The sequence below is a fragment of the Etheostoma cragini genome, chromosome 4, assembly GCF_013103735.1.
Source record: "Etheostoma cragini isolate CJK2018 chromosome 4, CSU_Ecrag_1.0, whole genome shotgun sequence".
NCBI lineage: Eukaryota > Metazoa > Chordata > Actinopteri > Perciformes > Percidae > Etheostoma > Etheostoma cragini.
In genome coordinates, this window is record NC_048410.1 from 18,521,373 (window position 1) to 18,537,841 (window position 16,469).

Genomic DNA, 16,469 nt, shown 5'->3' on the forward strand with positions numbered 1-16,469 from the left:
ATCAGCCAGCAGCAGAAGCTAACACACTGAGCAGAGCAGACATCTTCAGCCGGAAACCCTAAACTGACAAAAACAGAGTCTACAGACATCCACTCATCACTCATTGTAACATGTTGGTAGAACGCTAGCCTGTTGAAGTGAAGCAGAGATCTCTATTGAAAGCAAGTAATCTGAGTTCAAAGTTTCAGCCTTCCCAAACTGTCAGCACAGGCAGGAGAACTCAGTTTCAGGTAACACCAGTGTCGACATCTGTTACCTTATCATCATATGTGTTTGTCACTCTTAATACATCTAATGTGTTAAGTTAAACCGTTAGATAACCATCACGTAGGGCTTTATTATCATGTAATAAAGCCTTAAAAATTAATTCATTGTTTGTATTCATGTTTCACAAGGAGTTTAACCTGAGCCAGACTGACAACAAAGATAGAAATCATTTCTCTTCCATACAGGGATAGTAGTATACAACTGTTAGAACATAATAAAATATATGACCCACTGATAGATGATCAGTACTCGGTATCGGCCTATACACAAGTTGAGTTGTCAGAATCGTTATCAGGGGGCAAAAAATGGTATCAGACCATCTCTAGTGGTGAACAAGTAGTGGTCTCAGCAGGAAAGATTATTGGTTCCCATCAATTTAGCGTTGATGACGTTAAACCGTTATGATGAATGGAGCTAACTTGCTAGTAGAATGCTATATGCACAGGTGTAATTGTAAGTTAGCTGACATGTTCATTAGGGTTTAGCTAACGTAAGCTAAAAAGACTAAAACAATACGGAATTAGCAAAACTGGGGACAGTGACATGTGTGTAACGGCAACGTTACCTCTTAATACTGTAACGTTACATCCATGGTGTGTCACGTTAGCCTAGAGTATGAGTAGTGGAAGTAGAGTACAGAAAAGTAGAAATATCTCAGTGACCTTACACAAAAGCAACGTAGCCTACTTACAAAAATGTTAAAGTCAAAGTGTGCTCTAAACTTTTATTTAATATTGAATCTTTGATGAATTAACATGGAAGCACCATTTTAATATTGTAACGTTAGCCGACAGCAGTAGAGCTAATTGATCTGAATTAATATGCTTCCTGTAGGCTTAATTTACTGTATAACAATGCCTTGTATTTATGATTAAAATCTTTATCTGCAAAGTAACTGCATCTCTTAGATAAATCTTCTCTTTTACTAACCAGGGGGAAGCTGGTCCTACTGGTGCTCGTGGACCTGAGGGTGCTCAGGGACCCCGTGGAGAGTCTGGCACTCCTGGATCCCCCGGACCTTCTGGCGCTTCTGTAAGTGATATTGCAAAGGGAAAACATAATTTATTTATTATAGCAAAGCATTTCTAAACAGGAAATACCTGTTTCCATCTACATTGTATGATACACAGTATTTGGAGGCAGTGCAACTCATATATTTTCTTTTTTTGCCAGGTGATAGATACTTTTTAATCCACTGAGAGAGCTAAGCTGTAGAAAGGCTGTTAATGACTACATATTCTAACATTGGACATTAGACCAATCTCTCCCAGAATAGTAACTGAATCAAGGCCAGTTATGATTATAGACGTGTTTTGACTTGCTTTGTGTCTTTTTCTCTGCAGGGAAACCCTGGTACTGATGGTATCCCCGGAGCCAAAGGATCAGCTGTAAGTTTAAAACTCTTCTTTGTGGGCTCTTGGGTAGCTCACCTGGTAGAGCACACGCTCATATATACAAGTTCACGCTCTGACTCCGACCTGCGGCCCTTTGCTGCATGTCATTCCCCATTTCGCTCCCCTTTCATGTCTTCAGCTGTCCTATAGAAAGAAAGGACTAAAATGCGCAAAAAAAAAAAAAAAAAATGCATTTCAAACTGACAACCACTTACTGTGTATTTTCAGGACTTATCTATTATGCATAAGTTGCACATCTGATACATTTCCTTTTAGAAGAATGAAGGCAAGTAATATTGCATTGTAAATGAAAAAGGAGGATGTTTCAGATCACCAAACTACATAGACTTACAACTGGTTCGGCACATCATCAGCGCACAGCCATTATCAGAGGCGTTCCTATTATATTTGTTCCATAAACAGCACAAACTCACTTTGAGCTTTATGTCGTATCTTGCAAACTTGAGATGACACTCTTATTTCACTGCACAAGTCAGTCATCTTGACACTTGTCACTGAGGCTTTTATAGTGAACAACTTCTACCAATTCACAAACAATGGGACAACATCTTCTTAAAGGAGAATTCACTATGAACGAGACATAATAAATCGTAAAATCAGTGGTAATTTATGGTGGTTGAATGAGTTGACTGTCGTCATGTCTCTTCCTCTGTAGGGTGCTCCTGGTATCGCTGGTGCTCCTGGTTTCCCTGGACCTCGTGGGCCTCCTGGGCCTCAAGGAGCAACTGGACCTCTTGGGCCCAAAGGAACATCTGTATGTACTCAGTGCTCAATATATATTCCAAATAATAAGATGGCACAGAAAAAAATGACCAACCTGCTTCTCTCTCTCTCTCTCTCTCTCTCTCTCTCTGTATTCATTATTGTTTAGGGAGACCCAGGTATCCCAGGGTTCAAGGGAGAGGCTGGACCCAAAGGAGAAATTGTGAGTTCTGTTTTGTTTTACTTGTCCCTGTATTCTCTTATTGTTCACCTTGTCAGTGGCATCTAAACATTGAAATCTATTGTAGACACAGTATTTAGCCAAATAATAAGTGTGAGTAACAAACTTCTAAAATCAAAGACATTTAAAATAAGACTATAAATGCTTCAAATTAAGTGAACTGAGTCTTCCTGTGATAACATGGTCTGTTGTGAATGTGTTTTCCAGGGACCACCTGGTGTTCAGGGAGCTCATGGCCCACAAGGAGAAGAAGGCAAGAGAGGACCCAGGGGTGAGGCTGGTGCTGCTGGACCACTTGGACCTCCTGGAGAGAGAGTGAGTACCATCTATCTAAAAATTAAAAACAAGTAAGTAAATATATGTTGCTTGTCAACACTCAATCAATAACAGAATAAGTGGTGTCCCTCCTGTGTAGATTAGTAGGCCACTGCTTGTCAGATACTCCTATGTCATAGATGTCTTAATATACACATATAATGGCCGCCTTTGAAAAAATCTTGTCCAATAAAAATCTTACGTAAAAATTTTTGTTGCTGTTCAATCAGTGTTAATGGCAAGGGTGTGCATATTGCAAATTTAGAGATACTATGGGTGAGAAGGTAACTCGTTAATGATAATGATCCAATTTCAATAAAATGAAATCTTGTTTTGTTGGTCAGCACCGGGGAACCTGTTGAAGAACCACAGTGAGATTCCTTGACTTAGGTTTTGTTGTTGTAATTGTAACAGTGACTCTGGTTTTGTGTGTTCTGTGTAGGGAGCCCCTGGTAACCGTGGTTTCCCTGGTCAAGACGGTCTGGCTGGTCCCAAGGTGAGTATCAGTTTCTAGAAAGATCTCTTCATTTTTTCTGTTGAAACCGAGCATCTGTTCTCAAAGAGAAAATAAACATGGTTGCAGTTGGAGGAAACAGACATGGCAGAGCAAGGAAGAGATAAGGACATTTATGCAGCTGATGCGTCAATAGTCACGGGTGTAAAGCTGTGAAACTGAAAATTAACATATTCCATCTCCTGCATATTGCATTTGGAATTTGCTGTTTACAATGACTTTGTCCAATACTCTCATTGGTTTTCTATTTGTTTGTGAAAATAACATTTCTGAATCACCTATGTAACAAAATTGTCACATGCTGTTTGACTCATACTGCTTAAAAATCACATCACCATGGACTATAATTAAATTTCACCCGGTAAACATTAAATCCAGCCATGGAAAAGATAAGGCTCTCACTATTCCATTACTGTAGTGTCATCACAGCTTACAAATCCATCTTAGAGCGAGCCAGGAGTCAGCACTCTTTTGGATTCAAACTGACCTGTATCCAATACTGTAGTTCTCCTTCTTGCCAGAAAAGTAATCCACTTTTACACAACTTTAAGGCTGTATGGATGGTGAGCCTCTATTGGATAGGGCAGAACTTTTCTTTTGTCAATTGCAGTTGATCTTGTGCATGTGACAAACCCACCAATTTAAAACAAGCTGGGAGAAATGTCCCCAAAACTGAATATTTCCACCTTAAGGCACCTTTAAAAAACAAGTAGTGACAATACAACATAGACTATATAAGATCATATTAATTGTTAAAATTGTAAAAAATGGTATTAGTTGTTAAGACAAAATAATAAAGTTTATGATTTAAAGACATATTTCAAATTCATAAAAGCATTTTTCAAAGCGCCAAACATCTAGCAATTGTGATGTGTGTAAGTTATAGCTATAAGTATATACAGTATAAATAAATTCCCCCAAGAGGTAAAGAAAAAAAGGCTTTCAGAGGCATATTCACTTAAAGAACAACTAGAACTAGAACTAGAACTAGAACTAGAACAATGGTTTTATAGCTGCGAATTTAATTGATCTAGTTACATAGATATTTAACATTTAAAGGCGTAAAACTAATTTTAAGAGTCATTAGTCGTATCTGACCGCACTGTGTTATAGGCAAACAAAGACGTCGGTGGATAAAGCACTTAACATGATTTTGGCAAAAGATTTCACTGAGCATTTTTATTCTCTCTGTTGTCCTCAAAGCTCTCTGAAAGATCACTTTCCCCCACTCCAGCTTATAAAGAATCTCACAACAAACAAAATTGCCCAAGGTTTTGTTTTATGTGTCACCGAATCACGTAACACGAGTGCCTCGTCAAGGTTAACGCTAAACTCAGATCAACACCCTTACTAACACCGCTTAGTGAATGAAGTGCATAATACTATAATGATTGTATTTTTAGTGAAGACCAAGAAATAAAATTCTTCAGCATTCCTGTTTCTTCATCAATGCATGTAACTCCACCACATGGCCACAAGATGGAAGCATAGCTCAGAACCCCTATCATGCACCAGTGACCTAAATGTCCCATATCACAAAAGCCACCATTTTATCTAACATTATCTTCCTCACACAATTTAATTTCCAATTTATTGAATCTGTCAGTCTTTAATCTTCTCATTTCCAGCAGGTCAATGAAACTCCTTTGTGCTCCTTCAGGAAACTTATTTCCTCTGGGGTTTAAGAATTGAAAGAGTCTGATTGAGTGACCAACCCCTGTTTTTTTTCTCTCTCTCTCTCTCTTCTCTCTTCTCTATCTCGCTCTCTCTCTCTATCTCTCTTGCTCTCCAAACACAGGGAGCCCCTGGTGAGCGTGGACCTGCTGGGGCCAGTGGTCCCAAGGGTGCCAACGGTGACCCTGGCCGTCCTGGAGAGTCTGGTCTGCCCGGTGCCAGAGTAAGCACCTCCCTTACTTGTAGTACCACAGATCTGGATGTTGATGAGCTGCTTAAATGTGCTTTAAAACATGCAGAAAAAAGGAAATAATTAACAAATTTTAGATGGACTCCAATGTATATTTGCATTTAAAAAATATACATTGTGGCTTTGTTAGTTGGTTTTGAGGTTATCATAGTGGTCCGTGTCATTACAATAGGCTACATACAATGTCAGGCGTCATCCATTCTGTGGTAATATTTGTATGTATGTAAGTATGATTAATAGTAGTAATAATTATTATCTAGCTTAATATCATGCCATTCCTAACTGTATTTTAACTCTCAGATGACCATACCATTGCTGTCCTGTAAAACTAGAGAAAGAGTCAGAATTGAATTAGCAGAGCCCAAGATATCCGGAGTTTTAGTCCTATGTTCAAAAAAACATTGGTTGACTCCTACAATTGCGACAATGTAGCTGAATATTTTTACATTAAAGTCTACCTGCCTGATAAACACTTTCATCTTTCAAGTTCCAGTTTGCAGCACTGGCTCTCTGTTGGAAGAGGACTCCACCCATTTACCCTTGCACCATAACATTGTTAGATTCACGATGGACAGTTTAAAAAAAAAGAAGAAAAAAAAAGAAGAAAAGTGATGAACCACTTTTTATTCAACACATTCTTCTTCCTTGTCAAACCGGCCGCCACATTACGCACATTGCAACCCGACCACTGAAAACTCGGTCAAAGAGTCAGGTGTGTTATGTTACTAGTGGCTAATGTAGCCTTGAGCTGCTAACCTCCAGCAGAAGTTAGAAGCAGGCTACAGAGGTCTGATAAATTCATTCCATCTAACTCCACACTTCCAGATCTTCTCTCATCTCATTTAATAATTTGTAGTTTTCAGACCTAACCGATACTTATTCAAGTGGCACATGAGTCAATTTATCAGACTGTGGCCAGCTCCGTCTGGAGCCATAAAAAGCTTCATGCAACTGTTGTCATATTAACAGTAGAACTCTCTAAGAGTTGAGTGGAGTTGCCGTTTAACAATTTAAAATCTCTAAACCCAAGCTGAGACAAGCCTAAGAAAACAGTCATGAATGGTTTCCATTGGACAGCTTTTGTGCATCTCCCTGGAGTGATTTAATTTCCAAATAGCAACACAACTGGTTTGCACCTGTTGTGAACCAAGACCATTAACAACAGTAACCTTAAAGATGCTCTTCTTTACGTTCTAAATTTCTATCAGCAGGCATTAAACTGGTGCTTGTTGCACACCGGGCCAATCAGAGGTGTAAATTTGGTTTCCCACCATATGTTCCCATCTTTCTTTAGCATGTCCCTGCCTAGAGGTGTCTGATGACTCATGTGGATGTGTCTGAGTTTCTCTTCTCTTTCTCTGACAGGGCCTGACTGGACGCCCTGGTGACGCTGGTCCTCAAGGCAAAGTTGGACCTTCTGTAAGTGCACTTTTTCAATTTGCAATGCTTTTGGTGTGTCTTTGTAAATCAATAAAAACTAATCACACACTCGTTATTACGGCTGTATTTTTTTTTTTTATACAACTTGCAAAACAAACAAGGAGAGATTTGTAATTTTAAATGTGCTCTCATCACATAATGACCCATAAGTGGCTTCATAAAATGTAATTGCAGGAGATTTATCGACCCATTATACATTGGACTTGTACCCTATCCCCATTTGTGATTCAAAACTGTCTTGTTTTTTTTAATATGACTAGTCTGTACAGAGCCTCACATAATTACATGATTACATTACACACCACAACATGACAACATGAAAGACATCAGATACATCCACATTTGTACGCACAAACCTGTACACAGACCACCTACAAACATTAGATTAGATAATACTTTGTTCATCCCACAGCGGGGAAATTCCCTTGTAATAGCAGCATTTTCTACAATAAACACAACGATGCGTTTTGTTAAGTGATGTTATGGTAGAGGAGACAAAAATCCTGCCATTTTCTGGCCAGGGATCTGTATCTATAACCAGATGGAAGCCGGGTGAAGAGTAGGTTGATGGGGCACTGGGGGTCATGTGCTATGGTTGATGCTCTGTGTGTAATAGCTTTGCATGGTTGGGTGTGGGGAGGCCAATTGGTAATGTGTGTAAGTATCTGTTACATCATACAGTGTAACTCCCCGTCTATGGTAAAACTTGAAACACTTTAATATGAAAAGTAGTGCTGAATTGGTTCATGTTTTAATGTTTCTTTATTGGCTTTATTTAAAACATTGTGGTTTGCTGACATATTAAGCAGTTGACTGTCTGACTATGATCAGACTGATTAAGAATAATGGGTTTATTTGATCAGTTATTTCTTAGCCCTGTGTGGTTTGATTAAATATTTATTTATCTATTTATTTAGGAGCAATAAAAAATTCTACAATTGAGTAAATGTCGCATGCTAGATATTTCTCTCCTCATCCTCACACCAAGCCAGTTACTCCTCTCCATTCCACTTCCCCAGTCTAAATTCATAAGTGATTTAGCATGTCCATGTCTGGCCCTTATCGCTTATTATACAACAGCTTTTCACTTATTTTGTTGTCATGGTCACTTAATTGGCCACTTGATTGCTTATACTGAATTACTGCATACTACTTAGATTGTTTAATTGTTCTCTGTAAAGCATTTTGGTCATTATTCGTAGTTCTCAAATCTGCTCTTTAAATAAATTATCATTTCTTTACTTGACCAGGGAGCTTCTGGTGAGGATGGTCGCCCAGGACCCCCCGGCCCACAGGGAGCCCGTGGACAGCCTGGTGTCATGGGATTCCCCGGACCCAAGGGAGCAACTGTAAGTAATATACATGAAAAGAATAAATTGTGAATGGATAACCAATTTAAAGGTGTTATCTATAGAGTAACAGATGCTCACCCGTTTCAACATAATAGATTTTGGGCCAAAAAACTTGTTTTGTTGTGTTTTATTTGTCCTACTTAAAAAAAAATGTCCCTGCATTAAGAATTGAAACGCCACATGGAGTACTTCTGCACAAATTGATGATATTTGACATTTGACGACATTTTGTTTCTGTTGTGATTAGGGTGAGCCTGGCAAGTCGGGAGAGAAAGGACTGGGTGGAGCTCCTGGTCTAAGAGTAAGTCATTCACCTTTTCTGATGTACTGTTGTTTCAAAATACAAAAGAAATGCAGCTGATATAACTGAAGATCCTATTGACAGATGATACATATTCATATAAATCATAAATCAAAAACATTTCCGTTCTGGAATACACAATAGTAAGAAAACACTATTTAAAAACTAAAGAATTTTGAGTAAGAGCATAGACTGTAGTTTTAGACTACACTCTTGTTTGCAGACTCTCATTTAAATTGATTACAACTATCCTGTCAACAATTCGAATTGATTCAATATTACAATGCATCACGATGTGTCACTTCCTTAATAATATAATATATTGCTACAGATGGTTTAAAAAATTCAAGCAGTCAGATTTAATACGAACTGCCCTTTTTATTGCTCTTAAAAAGACACTTCTTGAATGTAGCGGAGTCCAAACACAACAAACAACATAAGGCAGAAACAAAGAAAGCAGTGAGCTGAAAATCAACAAGTGACATCAGTAGGCACTGATAGATGATGGTGTGTCGCTGCAGCGATGCAGAATCGCCCAGGTCCGCATCGCAATGCATCGATGCAATGATTCATTTTAAATTAATAATGTTCATGACTGATGTAACCTTTTTGCAGTCGTTTGCTTTGTATTCTCTGGCTACTGTTTCTGTAGTTCAGCTTCCACGTGAGAAGCATGTTGCCAAGCTCAGTTATAGCTATCACAGGTCACGCTATTTGATAACATCACCTTTGGCCTAACTGTTAAAATCTATCTTTTTGTCTGCCCCCTCCCTGCATCTCCCCCCATCCTCCATCCCTCCCTCTTCATTTTCTTCCTTCTACTCCTCAGGGTCTGCCTGGAAAAGATGGAGAAACCGGTGCTGCTGGACCCCCCGGCCCAGCCGTATGTATCTGTCTCCCCCTCCTACTCCATTTAGCTTCAATGCTGATATTATCTTTCTCCCTTGAGTCGGTCTGCACTTAGAAGCAACCTTCTGTATCTCAATTTCCCAGACTGCCTCGGCAAGAGCTTGAAAAAAAATGTCCTTGACAGAAATGTCTGGACATTGTAAGATGACATTTAGTTTGTCTTTCACTGCGCTTAACAAGATGTATAAATGGCAAATTTAGCAAAATGCTCCCAACATCCCACATCAAAGTGTACCATAGTTCATGATAGAAATTGATCGTGATTATGAATAATCTGTTTAGGGCTCTGCTGGAGAGAGAGGAGAGCAAGGACAGCCTGGTCCCTCAGGTTTCCAGGTAAGTCTATCTGCTCAAACCTTCACCTGATATTTAAAAGTTCATGTGTGAATGCAGCTGTTTCTCTAATTATGGCTATAAGTGTACTGAAATCAACACATCAATATTCTGTTTACCAACATGTGCTGATTTATTGCTGTGCATGAATTTGTTACAATTATTGTTCATTTCTGACTTAGTGTTTGTTTTTGCTTACATCATCAGGGTCTGCCTGGACCTCCTGGCCCCCCTGGTGAGGGAGGCAAGCCCGGAGACCAGGTGAGTACCCTTTGTTGGGGAAATATTGCTCATAAACTCAGTGGTAATACCAGTATTGTTGGGTCATAGGAATATTCTAAAAGTAATTTAGGTGGAGGTTGTTATCCAAGTTCCCTCACTTGGATCCCTGACACTGTTAATATCCTTGTACTAAACTGTTAACAGGGCTGGAAAAAAGCGGATTTAGTATGTCCACAGTCATGTTTCCATAGAGATAATTTCTGCATCTCTGTGAATGGAAATGTGTAGCATTAAGATGTTATGAGCAGGTGCATGTTCTCTTAATTGAACACATTCTGTAAAAATCTAGCTCTCACTTTTCATTATGAGTTCACATTGATGTAATCCAATTTACACTGTAGCTAAATCTATCAGTAGTGGTATTACTAGTTTTTACTCTTTTGAAAAAAAGATGGCTTATCCTGCATATATTTTCAATGAACTCCTTTCCACCTTGAAGGGTGTTCCTGGAGAAGGTGGAGCTGCTGGTGCTACTGGACCCAGAGTAAGTTGTCAGTCTGTATTTAACGTCGCTACCGTTTGTTTGACTTACTGATTATCAGACATGCCGCTGATTGACGCTGTGTTGCTGTTCAGGGAGAGCGTGGTTTCCCCGGAGAGAGAGGAGCTGCCGGCCCTCAGGGTCTGCAGGGATCCCGAGGTCTGCCTGGAACTCCTGGAACTGACGGACCCAAGGTGAGTCCAGTCTTCGGTCTAAAACCAGGAACAAACGGAAATTATGAAACGCTACCGCCTAAGGTGCACTCACACCACTGGCAAATACTCTACTACCACCAGTTTTCTGATTCAATATTATCACAAGCAGCTGTAGCAGCAACACAATGTGAGCATGTGATTAAATAATAATAACCCCAGGTGTTTACTGAGATGAGTTTTCAGTGTTGTCCCAAAACAATGAGGTGGTAAGCCCCCCAGAACCTGAGATATTTTGTTTTATGGTTTTTAGTAAGTAGATGACTACATTGTTCATCTGGTGATTGCTGTATGAAATAGCACCTCTGATCAGTTTTCCTGAAGGTATACATCATGTTTTAGAAAGGGTGCATTCATTTTGAGGTGTGAAGACGATTAACAGGAGCGGAAAGCAGAAAAAGATCTTTCTCCTCCGCAAGTAATTATTCAAATAAAACAAGAGTCACTCTTATGTTGAACTGCTCACAACCAGTGGATATTATGCAATTTGTAGATTTGTTTTAGAGCGCTAACCATGCATTTAATCTTCTCCTGGTTCGATCTGGTTGGGGACCGTGTCTACATGCATGTGAACACACAGTAGACAACTGGTATATACTGTACATACCTATACACTATATTATAGTATATTATATTATACTATTTATTTATATTATACTATTTATTTCGGGCAAGGTGGCTCCCCTCCGTTATAAAGAAGACTGCATTATTGATCTATTAAGAATCAGCACGATTTAAAACTGCCTTAAAATACTAAATTTAGTGAATCCATCTTTTCAAGAGATAGAAGATCTTTTCTACATTGTTAAACCATTTGTAGCTCAGCATATTTCCAATCAAGCAGCACAGTCACTCTCTTATCGGCCATCAACAAATTCCAATCACTGCAGTAAGTCGTCACAACTGCACTCTAGGCAGAGCTCACAGCGGCTGCAATTCTGACTTTTGGTTTGTTATCTGGTCAGATTTTAATCCCAGTTTATAGGGTTTCTTCCCTTAAGGTCAGACAGAGAGAGGATTATATAGCTGACATGTAGGGGACAGTTTGTGAAGCTCAAACCGGATTTGTTGCAATGTATTCACAGCCAACACGGAGGATGTGTGAGCCTGGACCTCCTTTTCATGGCTTTATATGTTTATGATATGTGGAATAGATAATTTGTTATGATACCTCGCATCTTTACTTAAAACACAGAATAAAATGTCAAATCCAAAGGCAACATGTGGGATTTTAGATCTGAACATTGTTTGATTAATTAGTTGATTGCTTTTTCTGCACTTTAATTATTAAGATTTGGTCAGCAAAATTGGTAAAAGTTTATTTAAATCCAGCAACTGAACAACCTGTGTAAGTTTAATAATATTCAATGGAGCCTTTTTACTCTTCAAATCCTATGGTAATCATAAACAGAGCATGCCTAAACAAAGATGTCCATGTGTCTCTTTTGTTGAATAAGTAGAAGCCTTCTCACTCTGTGACAGCATTATTTGTATGTTTCTCACTCAAATACACGCTCACACATCCGTTGCAGTTGCTTACACACAGTTATTCTAAAGCACCTTTTCTGTCTGCTGTCTTTGCATTACATCCTCTTCATTTATTTCTGCTCCATATTAGGGAGCCATTGGACCCGCTGGCACTGGTGGAGCTCAGGGACCCCCCGGCCTGCAGGGTATGCCTGGAGAGAGAGGAGCTTCTGGCATTCCTGGACCCAAAGGAGACAGAGTAAGCCATGATGGGATCAAAGTGTTAAAGTCTGAATATTTATACATTTAATTAGGGCTGGAAAATGTGGAGAAAATCAAATATCCTGATATTCTTGACCAAATATCTCAATAGCGATGTAGTGGCAATATTGTAGGGATGACTATTGGTGGTTTTACAAAATATTAACACATTATTAACACATCATACTACTATACTATCGATATATTGACCAGCCCTACATTTAATAAATAAAAGGTTCTCTACTTGATTCAAAGTTGTTGGCCTATATTGTCAGGTGACTGACCTGTATTTTTATTCCCATAGGGTGATCTTGGAGAGAAAGGACCTGAAGGTGCTCCCGGCAAAGACGGCGGTAGAGTAAGTGACTGTTGTTGTTGTGATCAACCATAGTTTGTCAGTGCGGTGGTAGCTCCACTCATGTATCTTAAATGTTCATTCCTTTAAATCTTAAATTTTTTTTAAATAAACTCAGTGTATTAATTGTTTTGAGGGCTGATTTCAAAACTAAATGCGCCAAATGTTCAAGCAAGTCTTCACACCCTTTTGCTGTTTGCTGTCACAGGGTCTCACTGGTCCCATTGGTCCCCCTGGTCCTGGTGGTCCCAACGGCGAGAAGGTAAGTGTGATGGCATTTGTATTATTACTTAGTTATTGGCAAGTTATCACTATAGTACTTTCTTATAGTGTTTTTTATTAAATATGGTGTTGAGTTAAATGTCTTGCGGTACATGGTTTCAAATTCTTGTTGCATATCCAACTGTTTGTCAGCACAATGATCTGAATGTGTTGCTGATGTGTGATGTGTTTTCTTTCAGGGTGAATCTGGTCCTGCCGGTCCTTCTGGTGCTCCTGGTACCCGCGGTGCTCCTGTGAGTGACAACTTTAACCAGTAGCAAATTATTCCCAAAACAGGATGCCAATGTTTCCATAAATAAAGCTTAAAGGAGGATTTTCTTCCAAGATTTACAATAATCAAACCGTATTAAAGAGTCAATGGTTCTGTAAGATTAAAGATGCCAAGTATGAAAAAGTAGTTGTGTATGTGAATGTTTTTAACATGTCAACCATTTCTCTTACATTCTGTCAGCATTTCAGAATTAACTAACCTCTGAGTGTTTATTGCCTCTCTTCCTTCCTCTTTCAGGGTGACAGAGGTGAAACTGGACCTCCTGGGCCTGCTGGATTTGCTGGACCCCCTGTAAGTACCAACAACACTGATTAGCACTTAGCTCTGCAGAGGTCTGAAGAGCATGACTCTAGGGCCATGGAGTCTTGTTCTTGGTCTGGACATGCAAGCATGGATAATAATTTTTTGAAAGGTAAACTGTAGTTGTCTTTGTAGATTCACTATCCAGTCACACATATTTATAATAATTCTGAGTTAAGGTCAACTTAAAAAGCATAAATTGTCAACTATTTCACCTTTTTGTGGCCTTTTAATTAAGCTAAGTAAAGGGTAGAAAATGAGAAATAGCATCAAGCCAACAGCTTGGCTTTTTAAATATGGCTAGAAAACACTTAGTAGATGTAGTGTAAATCCAGTTAGAATATAAAATACATTTGCATAAATTAAATTTGCATAAAGCAGGCATAATTAACTTCTCCAGTATTCCAAATAAATACATATACACAACAGAAAACCTCAACTCCTTTATAAAAATCAACTAAGTTGTAATGTGGTTCTTTTTATTATTTGGTTAAAAAAAAAAGGATACGTTTTGCCGGGTTTGCTCAGTTGGTAGACGCACATATATAGAGGTTTACTCCTTGACGCAGCAGCTGTGGGTTCGGCTCCGACCTGCGGCTCTTTGCTGCATGCCATTCTCCCCTCTTTCTCCCATTTCATGTCTTCATCTGTCCTGTAGAAACAAAGGCTCAAAATGCTCAAAAAGAATGATCTGGAATGTTTTTTTAAACAGATACAAAACCTCCCCTCGTGGTTTGTTACCTGGAAAATGAGACTGCAGCTTTAATTGCTCTCGGCCTGTTACTGCCTATTACTATTATCTGGACACATTTGGATATCGAATTGTCTTTCCCTTTTGGGCCTCTGTCATATCTTGACATAATGTCTTGTCTACCTCACTGTATTATTCTTTGGAGAGAAATTAGAATGTAGACAGTCTGACGTGACAGCTTAGTATCACTCATCCATTTAGTTCGAAAATCAAATACATGTTTTTAATAAGCCACATCCTTCCAAATGAATTTTCCTCAGTACTTTTATGACTACACAACTTATCACACTTTTTTATTTTCTCTAGGTTGCGCTATGATTAATTGTTGATTTAGTTTTTTTGTCAGGATGAATTACACTACAAGGTGTCTAAATCCTTTATGGTTCACAGCTCACAGCCTGTAACATCACAGCTCATCACCACAAACACATAAACTAAAACTAGACTAAAAACAGCCATGGGTGCTGCACGAAACATCAGCCTCAAACATTTTTGACACGGTTCTAGACGTTAATTGCTTTTGAAGAATTCACAATCACATTTTGTGTGAAAGAAAATGACAATAAGAAGGAAAATGAAAGAAACTTGTTTTATACTGCAGTTTATGAATATATTCCCTGTACTGTAAATAGCTACTACTTTAAAAAGAAAGTCTATGTAACCTTAGTTGAACACCAGCCACTGTGGCCACAAGTGACAATAATAGTAAATGCTAAAGTGAAGGACAACAGTAGCATTAGTAAAGCAGAGTCACAACATCAATGAAGTGACTCAGTACTAGCAGGTTTGCAACTTTATCTGTTTAAAGTTTGCTAACATTAGCCACTATAAGCTACTGGTCCCACCAGACCAAGTATGACCTTATCAGCAAAACCCTGAGTAATACATTAAGCATGAGTGGGTTTTATTGCTCCTGAATTCAACTTTTTACTTATAAGAAAAATAATGTGATTTCGTCATTCAAAACTTGCATAGTCTTACTTTAAAGGTTCCATATTATAGTTCAAATCTTGAGTGTAGAGTAAAATTAAGTGTTATGTAATGTTTCTTGGCTTCCTATTGGTGCTGATTCAAATGGGATTCAAAGCAGACATTTTTATATGCCTTCTCCGTCTAAAAGGGCTAAGCCAGCCATATACTATTCCACTTCCACAACGCTGGGAGGCATGAAAGAGGCACATTTGAACAATTAAAAAAAGCAGCAAAGAATATAGAAGACATCCTGACTTTTAGTTCTAAGTTTAGGTCAAGCTTTAAAAATGCTGTATCCTACTGTACAAACCCCGTAATGTAACTCAACAGAATATTTCCAGAACCACAGAATACATTATATAATTGTTTTCACAGGCTGACTTTTACTAACCATGACTACTAAATGGACCTTTATGTGTTAAATAAGTGGACTGGCCCACCAAATTCATTTTAGTGAAAAAAGAAGCATCACCCTCAATTTTAAACAAATCTAAACATATGTTGTGTTCATGGCTGGCATATTTCATTGATTAAACTGTTTCTGTCTTTTTATTTCAGGGTTCTGATGGTCAACCGGGAATCAAGGGAGAGCAGGGAGAATCTGGACAGAAGGGTGACGCTGGTGCCCCTGGACCACAAGGACCCTCTGGTGCCCCCGGACCTGCAGTGGGTGTTTTGGACTTTGCCTCAGCCTAAAACAATGAAGGGTTATACCAAAACTGGAGATGTTTGCAGCTTAGTGAAGTTTTATTTTTAACAATCAAAACCATTTTACAACAGCAAGACAGACCCCATTTAGAATGAAAGCCGTCATCGTTACTGATTCTGCCACACCACAGGCAGAATAAGAGTAGCTGAGGCAGACGAAGCTCCCACAGAACCAGACCGATTCAAACATTTCAAAGCAATTGGAAGTGGTTTACCTGAGTTATGCTTTAAACATGAAGAAATTAAGACAGTAATGGGTAGTTTTCTGTTCCAGGGTCCTACCGGTGTTTTTGGACCTAAAGGTGCTCGTGGTGCTCAGGGACCTCCTGTAAGTGACCTTTTGAAATTATCTTTATCTTTGACTGTGTATTACTTTAGTCTAACAGTAGCACATTTTCTAAGATCGTATCTGGC

At 38.8% G+C, this 16,469-nt stretch overlaps 1 protein-coding gene and 1 long non-coding RNA gene across 3 annotated transcripts in view; one reads left to right on the forward strand and one right to left on the reverse strand.

The window, feature by feature from the left end:
• Positions 1-16,469, forward strand: part of col2a1b (collagen, type II, alpha 1b) — a 47,028-nt gene that overhangs the window by 20,145 nt on the left and 10,414 nt on the right. For both annotated transcript variants that reach the window (XM_034869793.1, XM_034869794.1), the window contains 22 exons: positions 1,201-1,299; positions 1,611-1,655; positions 2,338-2,436; positions 2,554-2,607; positions 2,833-2,940; positions 3,383-3,436; positions 5,253-5,351; positions 6,744-6,797; positions 8,069-8,167; positions 8,418-8,471; positions 9,301-9,354; positions 9,663-9,716; positions 9,921-9,974; positions 10,435-10,479; positions 10,572-10,670; positions 12,307-12,414; positions 12,721-12,774; positions 12,980-13,033; positions 13,233-13,286; positions 13,562-13,615; positions 15,906-16,013; positions 16,330-16,383. In XM_034869793.1, the coding sequence (XP_034725684.1) occupies positions 1,201-1,299; positions 1,611-1,655; positions 2,338-2,436; positions 2,554-2,607; positions 2,833-2,940; positions 3,383-3,436; positions 5,253-5,351; positions 6,744-6,797; positions 8,069-8,167; positions 8,418-8,471; positions 9,301-9,354; positions 9,663-9,716; positions 9,921-9,974; positions 10,435-10,479; positions 10,572-10,670; positions 12,307-12,414; positions 12,721-12,774; positions 12,980-13,033; positions 13,233-13,286; positions 13,562-13,615; positions 15,906-16,013; positions 16,330-16,383 (1,557 nt within the window). The remainder of the gene's footprint in view (positions 1-1,200; positions 1,300-1,610; positions 1,656-2,337; positions 2,437-2,553; positions 2,608-2,832; positions 2,941-3,382; positions 3,437-5,252; positions 5,352-6,743; positions 6,798-8,068; positions 8,168-8,417; positions 8,472-9,300; positions 9,355-9,662; positions 9,717-9,920; positions 9,975-10,434; positions 10,480-10,571; positions 10,671-12,306; positions 12,415-12,720; positions 12,775-12,979; positions 13,034-13,232; positions 13,287-13,561; positions 13,616-15,905; positions 16,014-16,329; positions 16,384-16,469) is intronic.
• The window catches only part of LOC117943597, a 29,148-nt gene that overhangs the window by 5,587 nt on the left and 7,092 nt on the right, over positions 1-16,469 (reverse strand). The gene's annotated exons all lie outside the window — the stretch shown is intronic.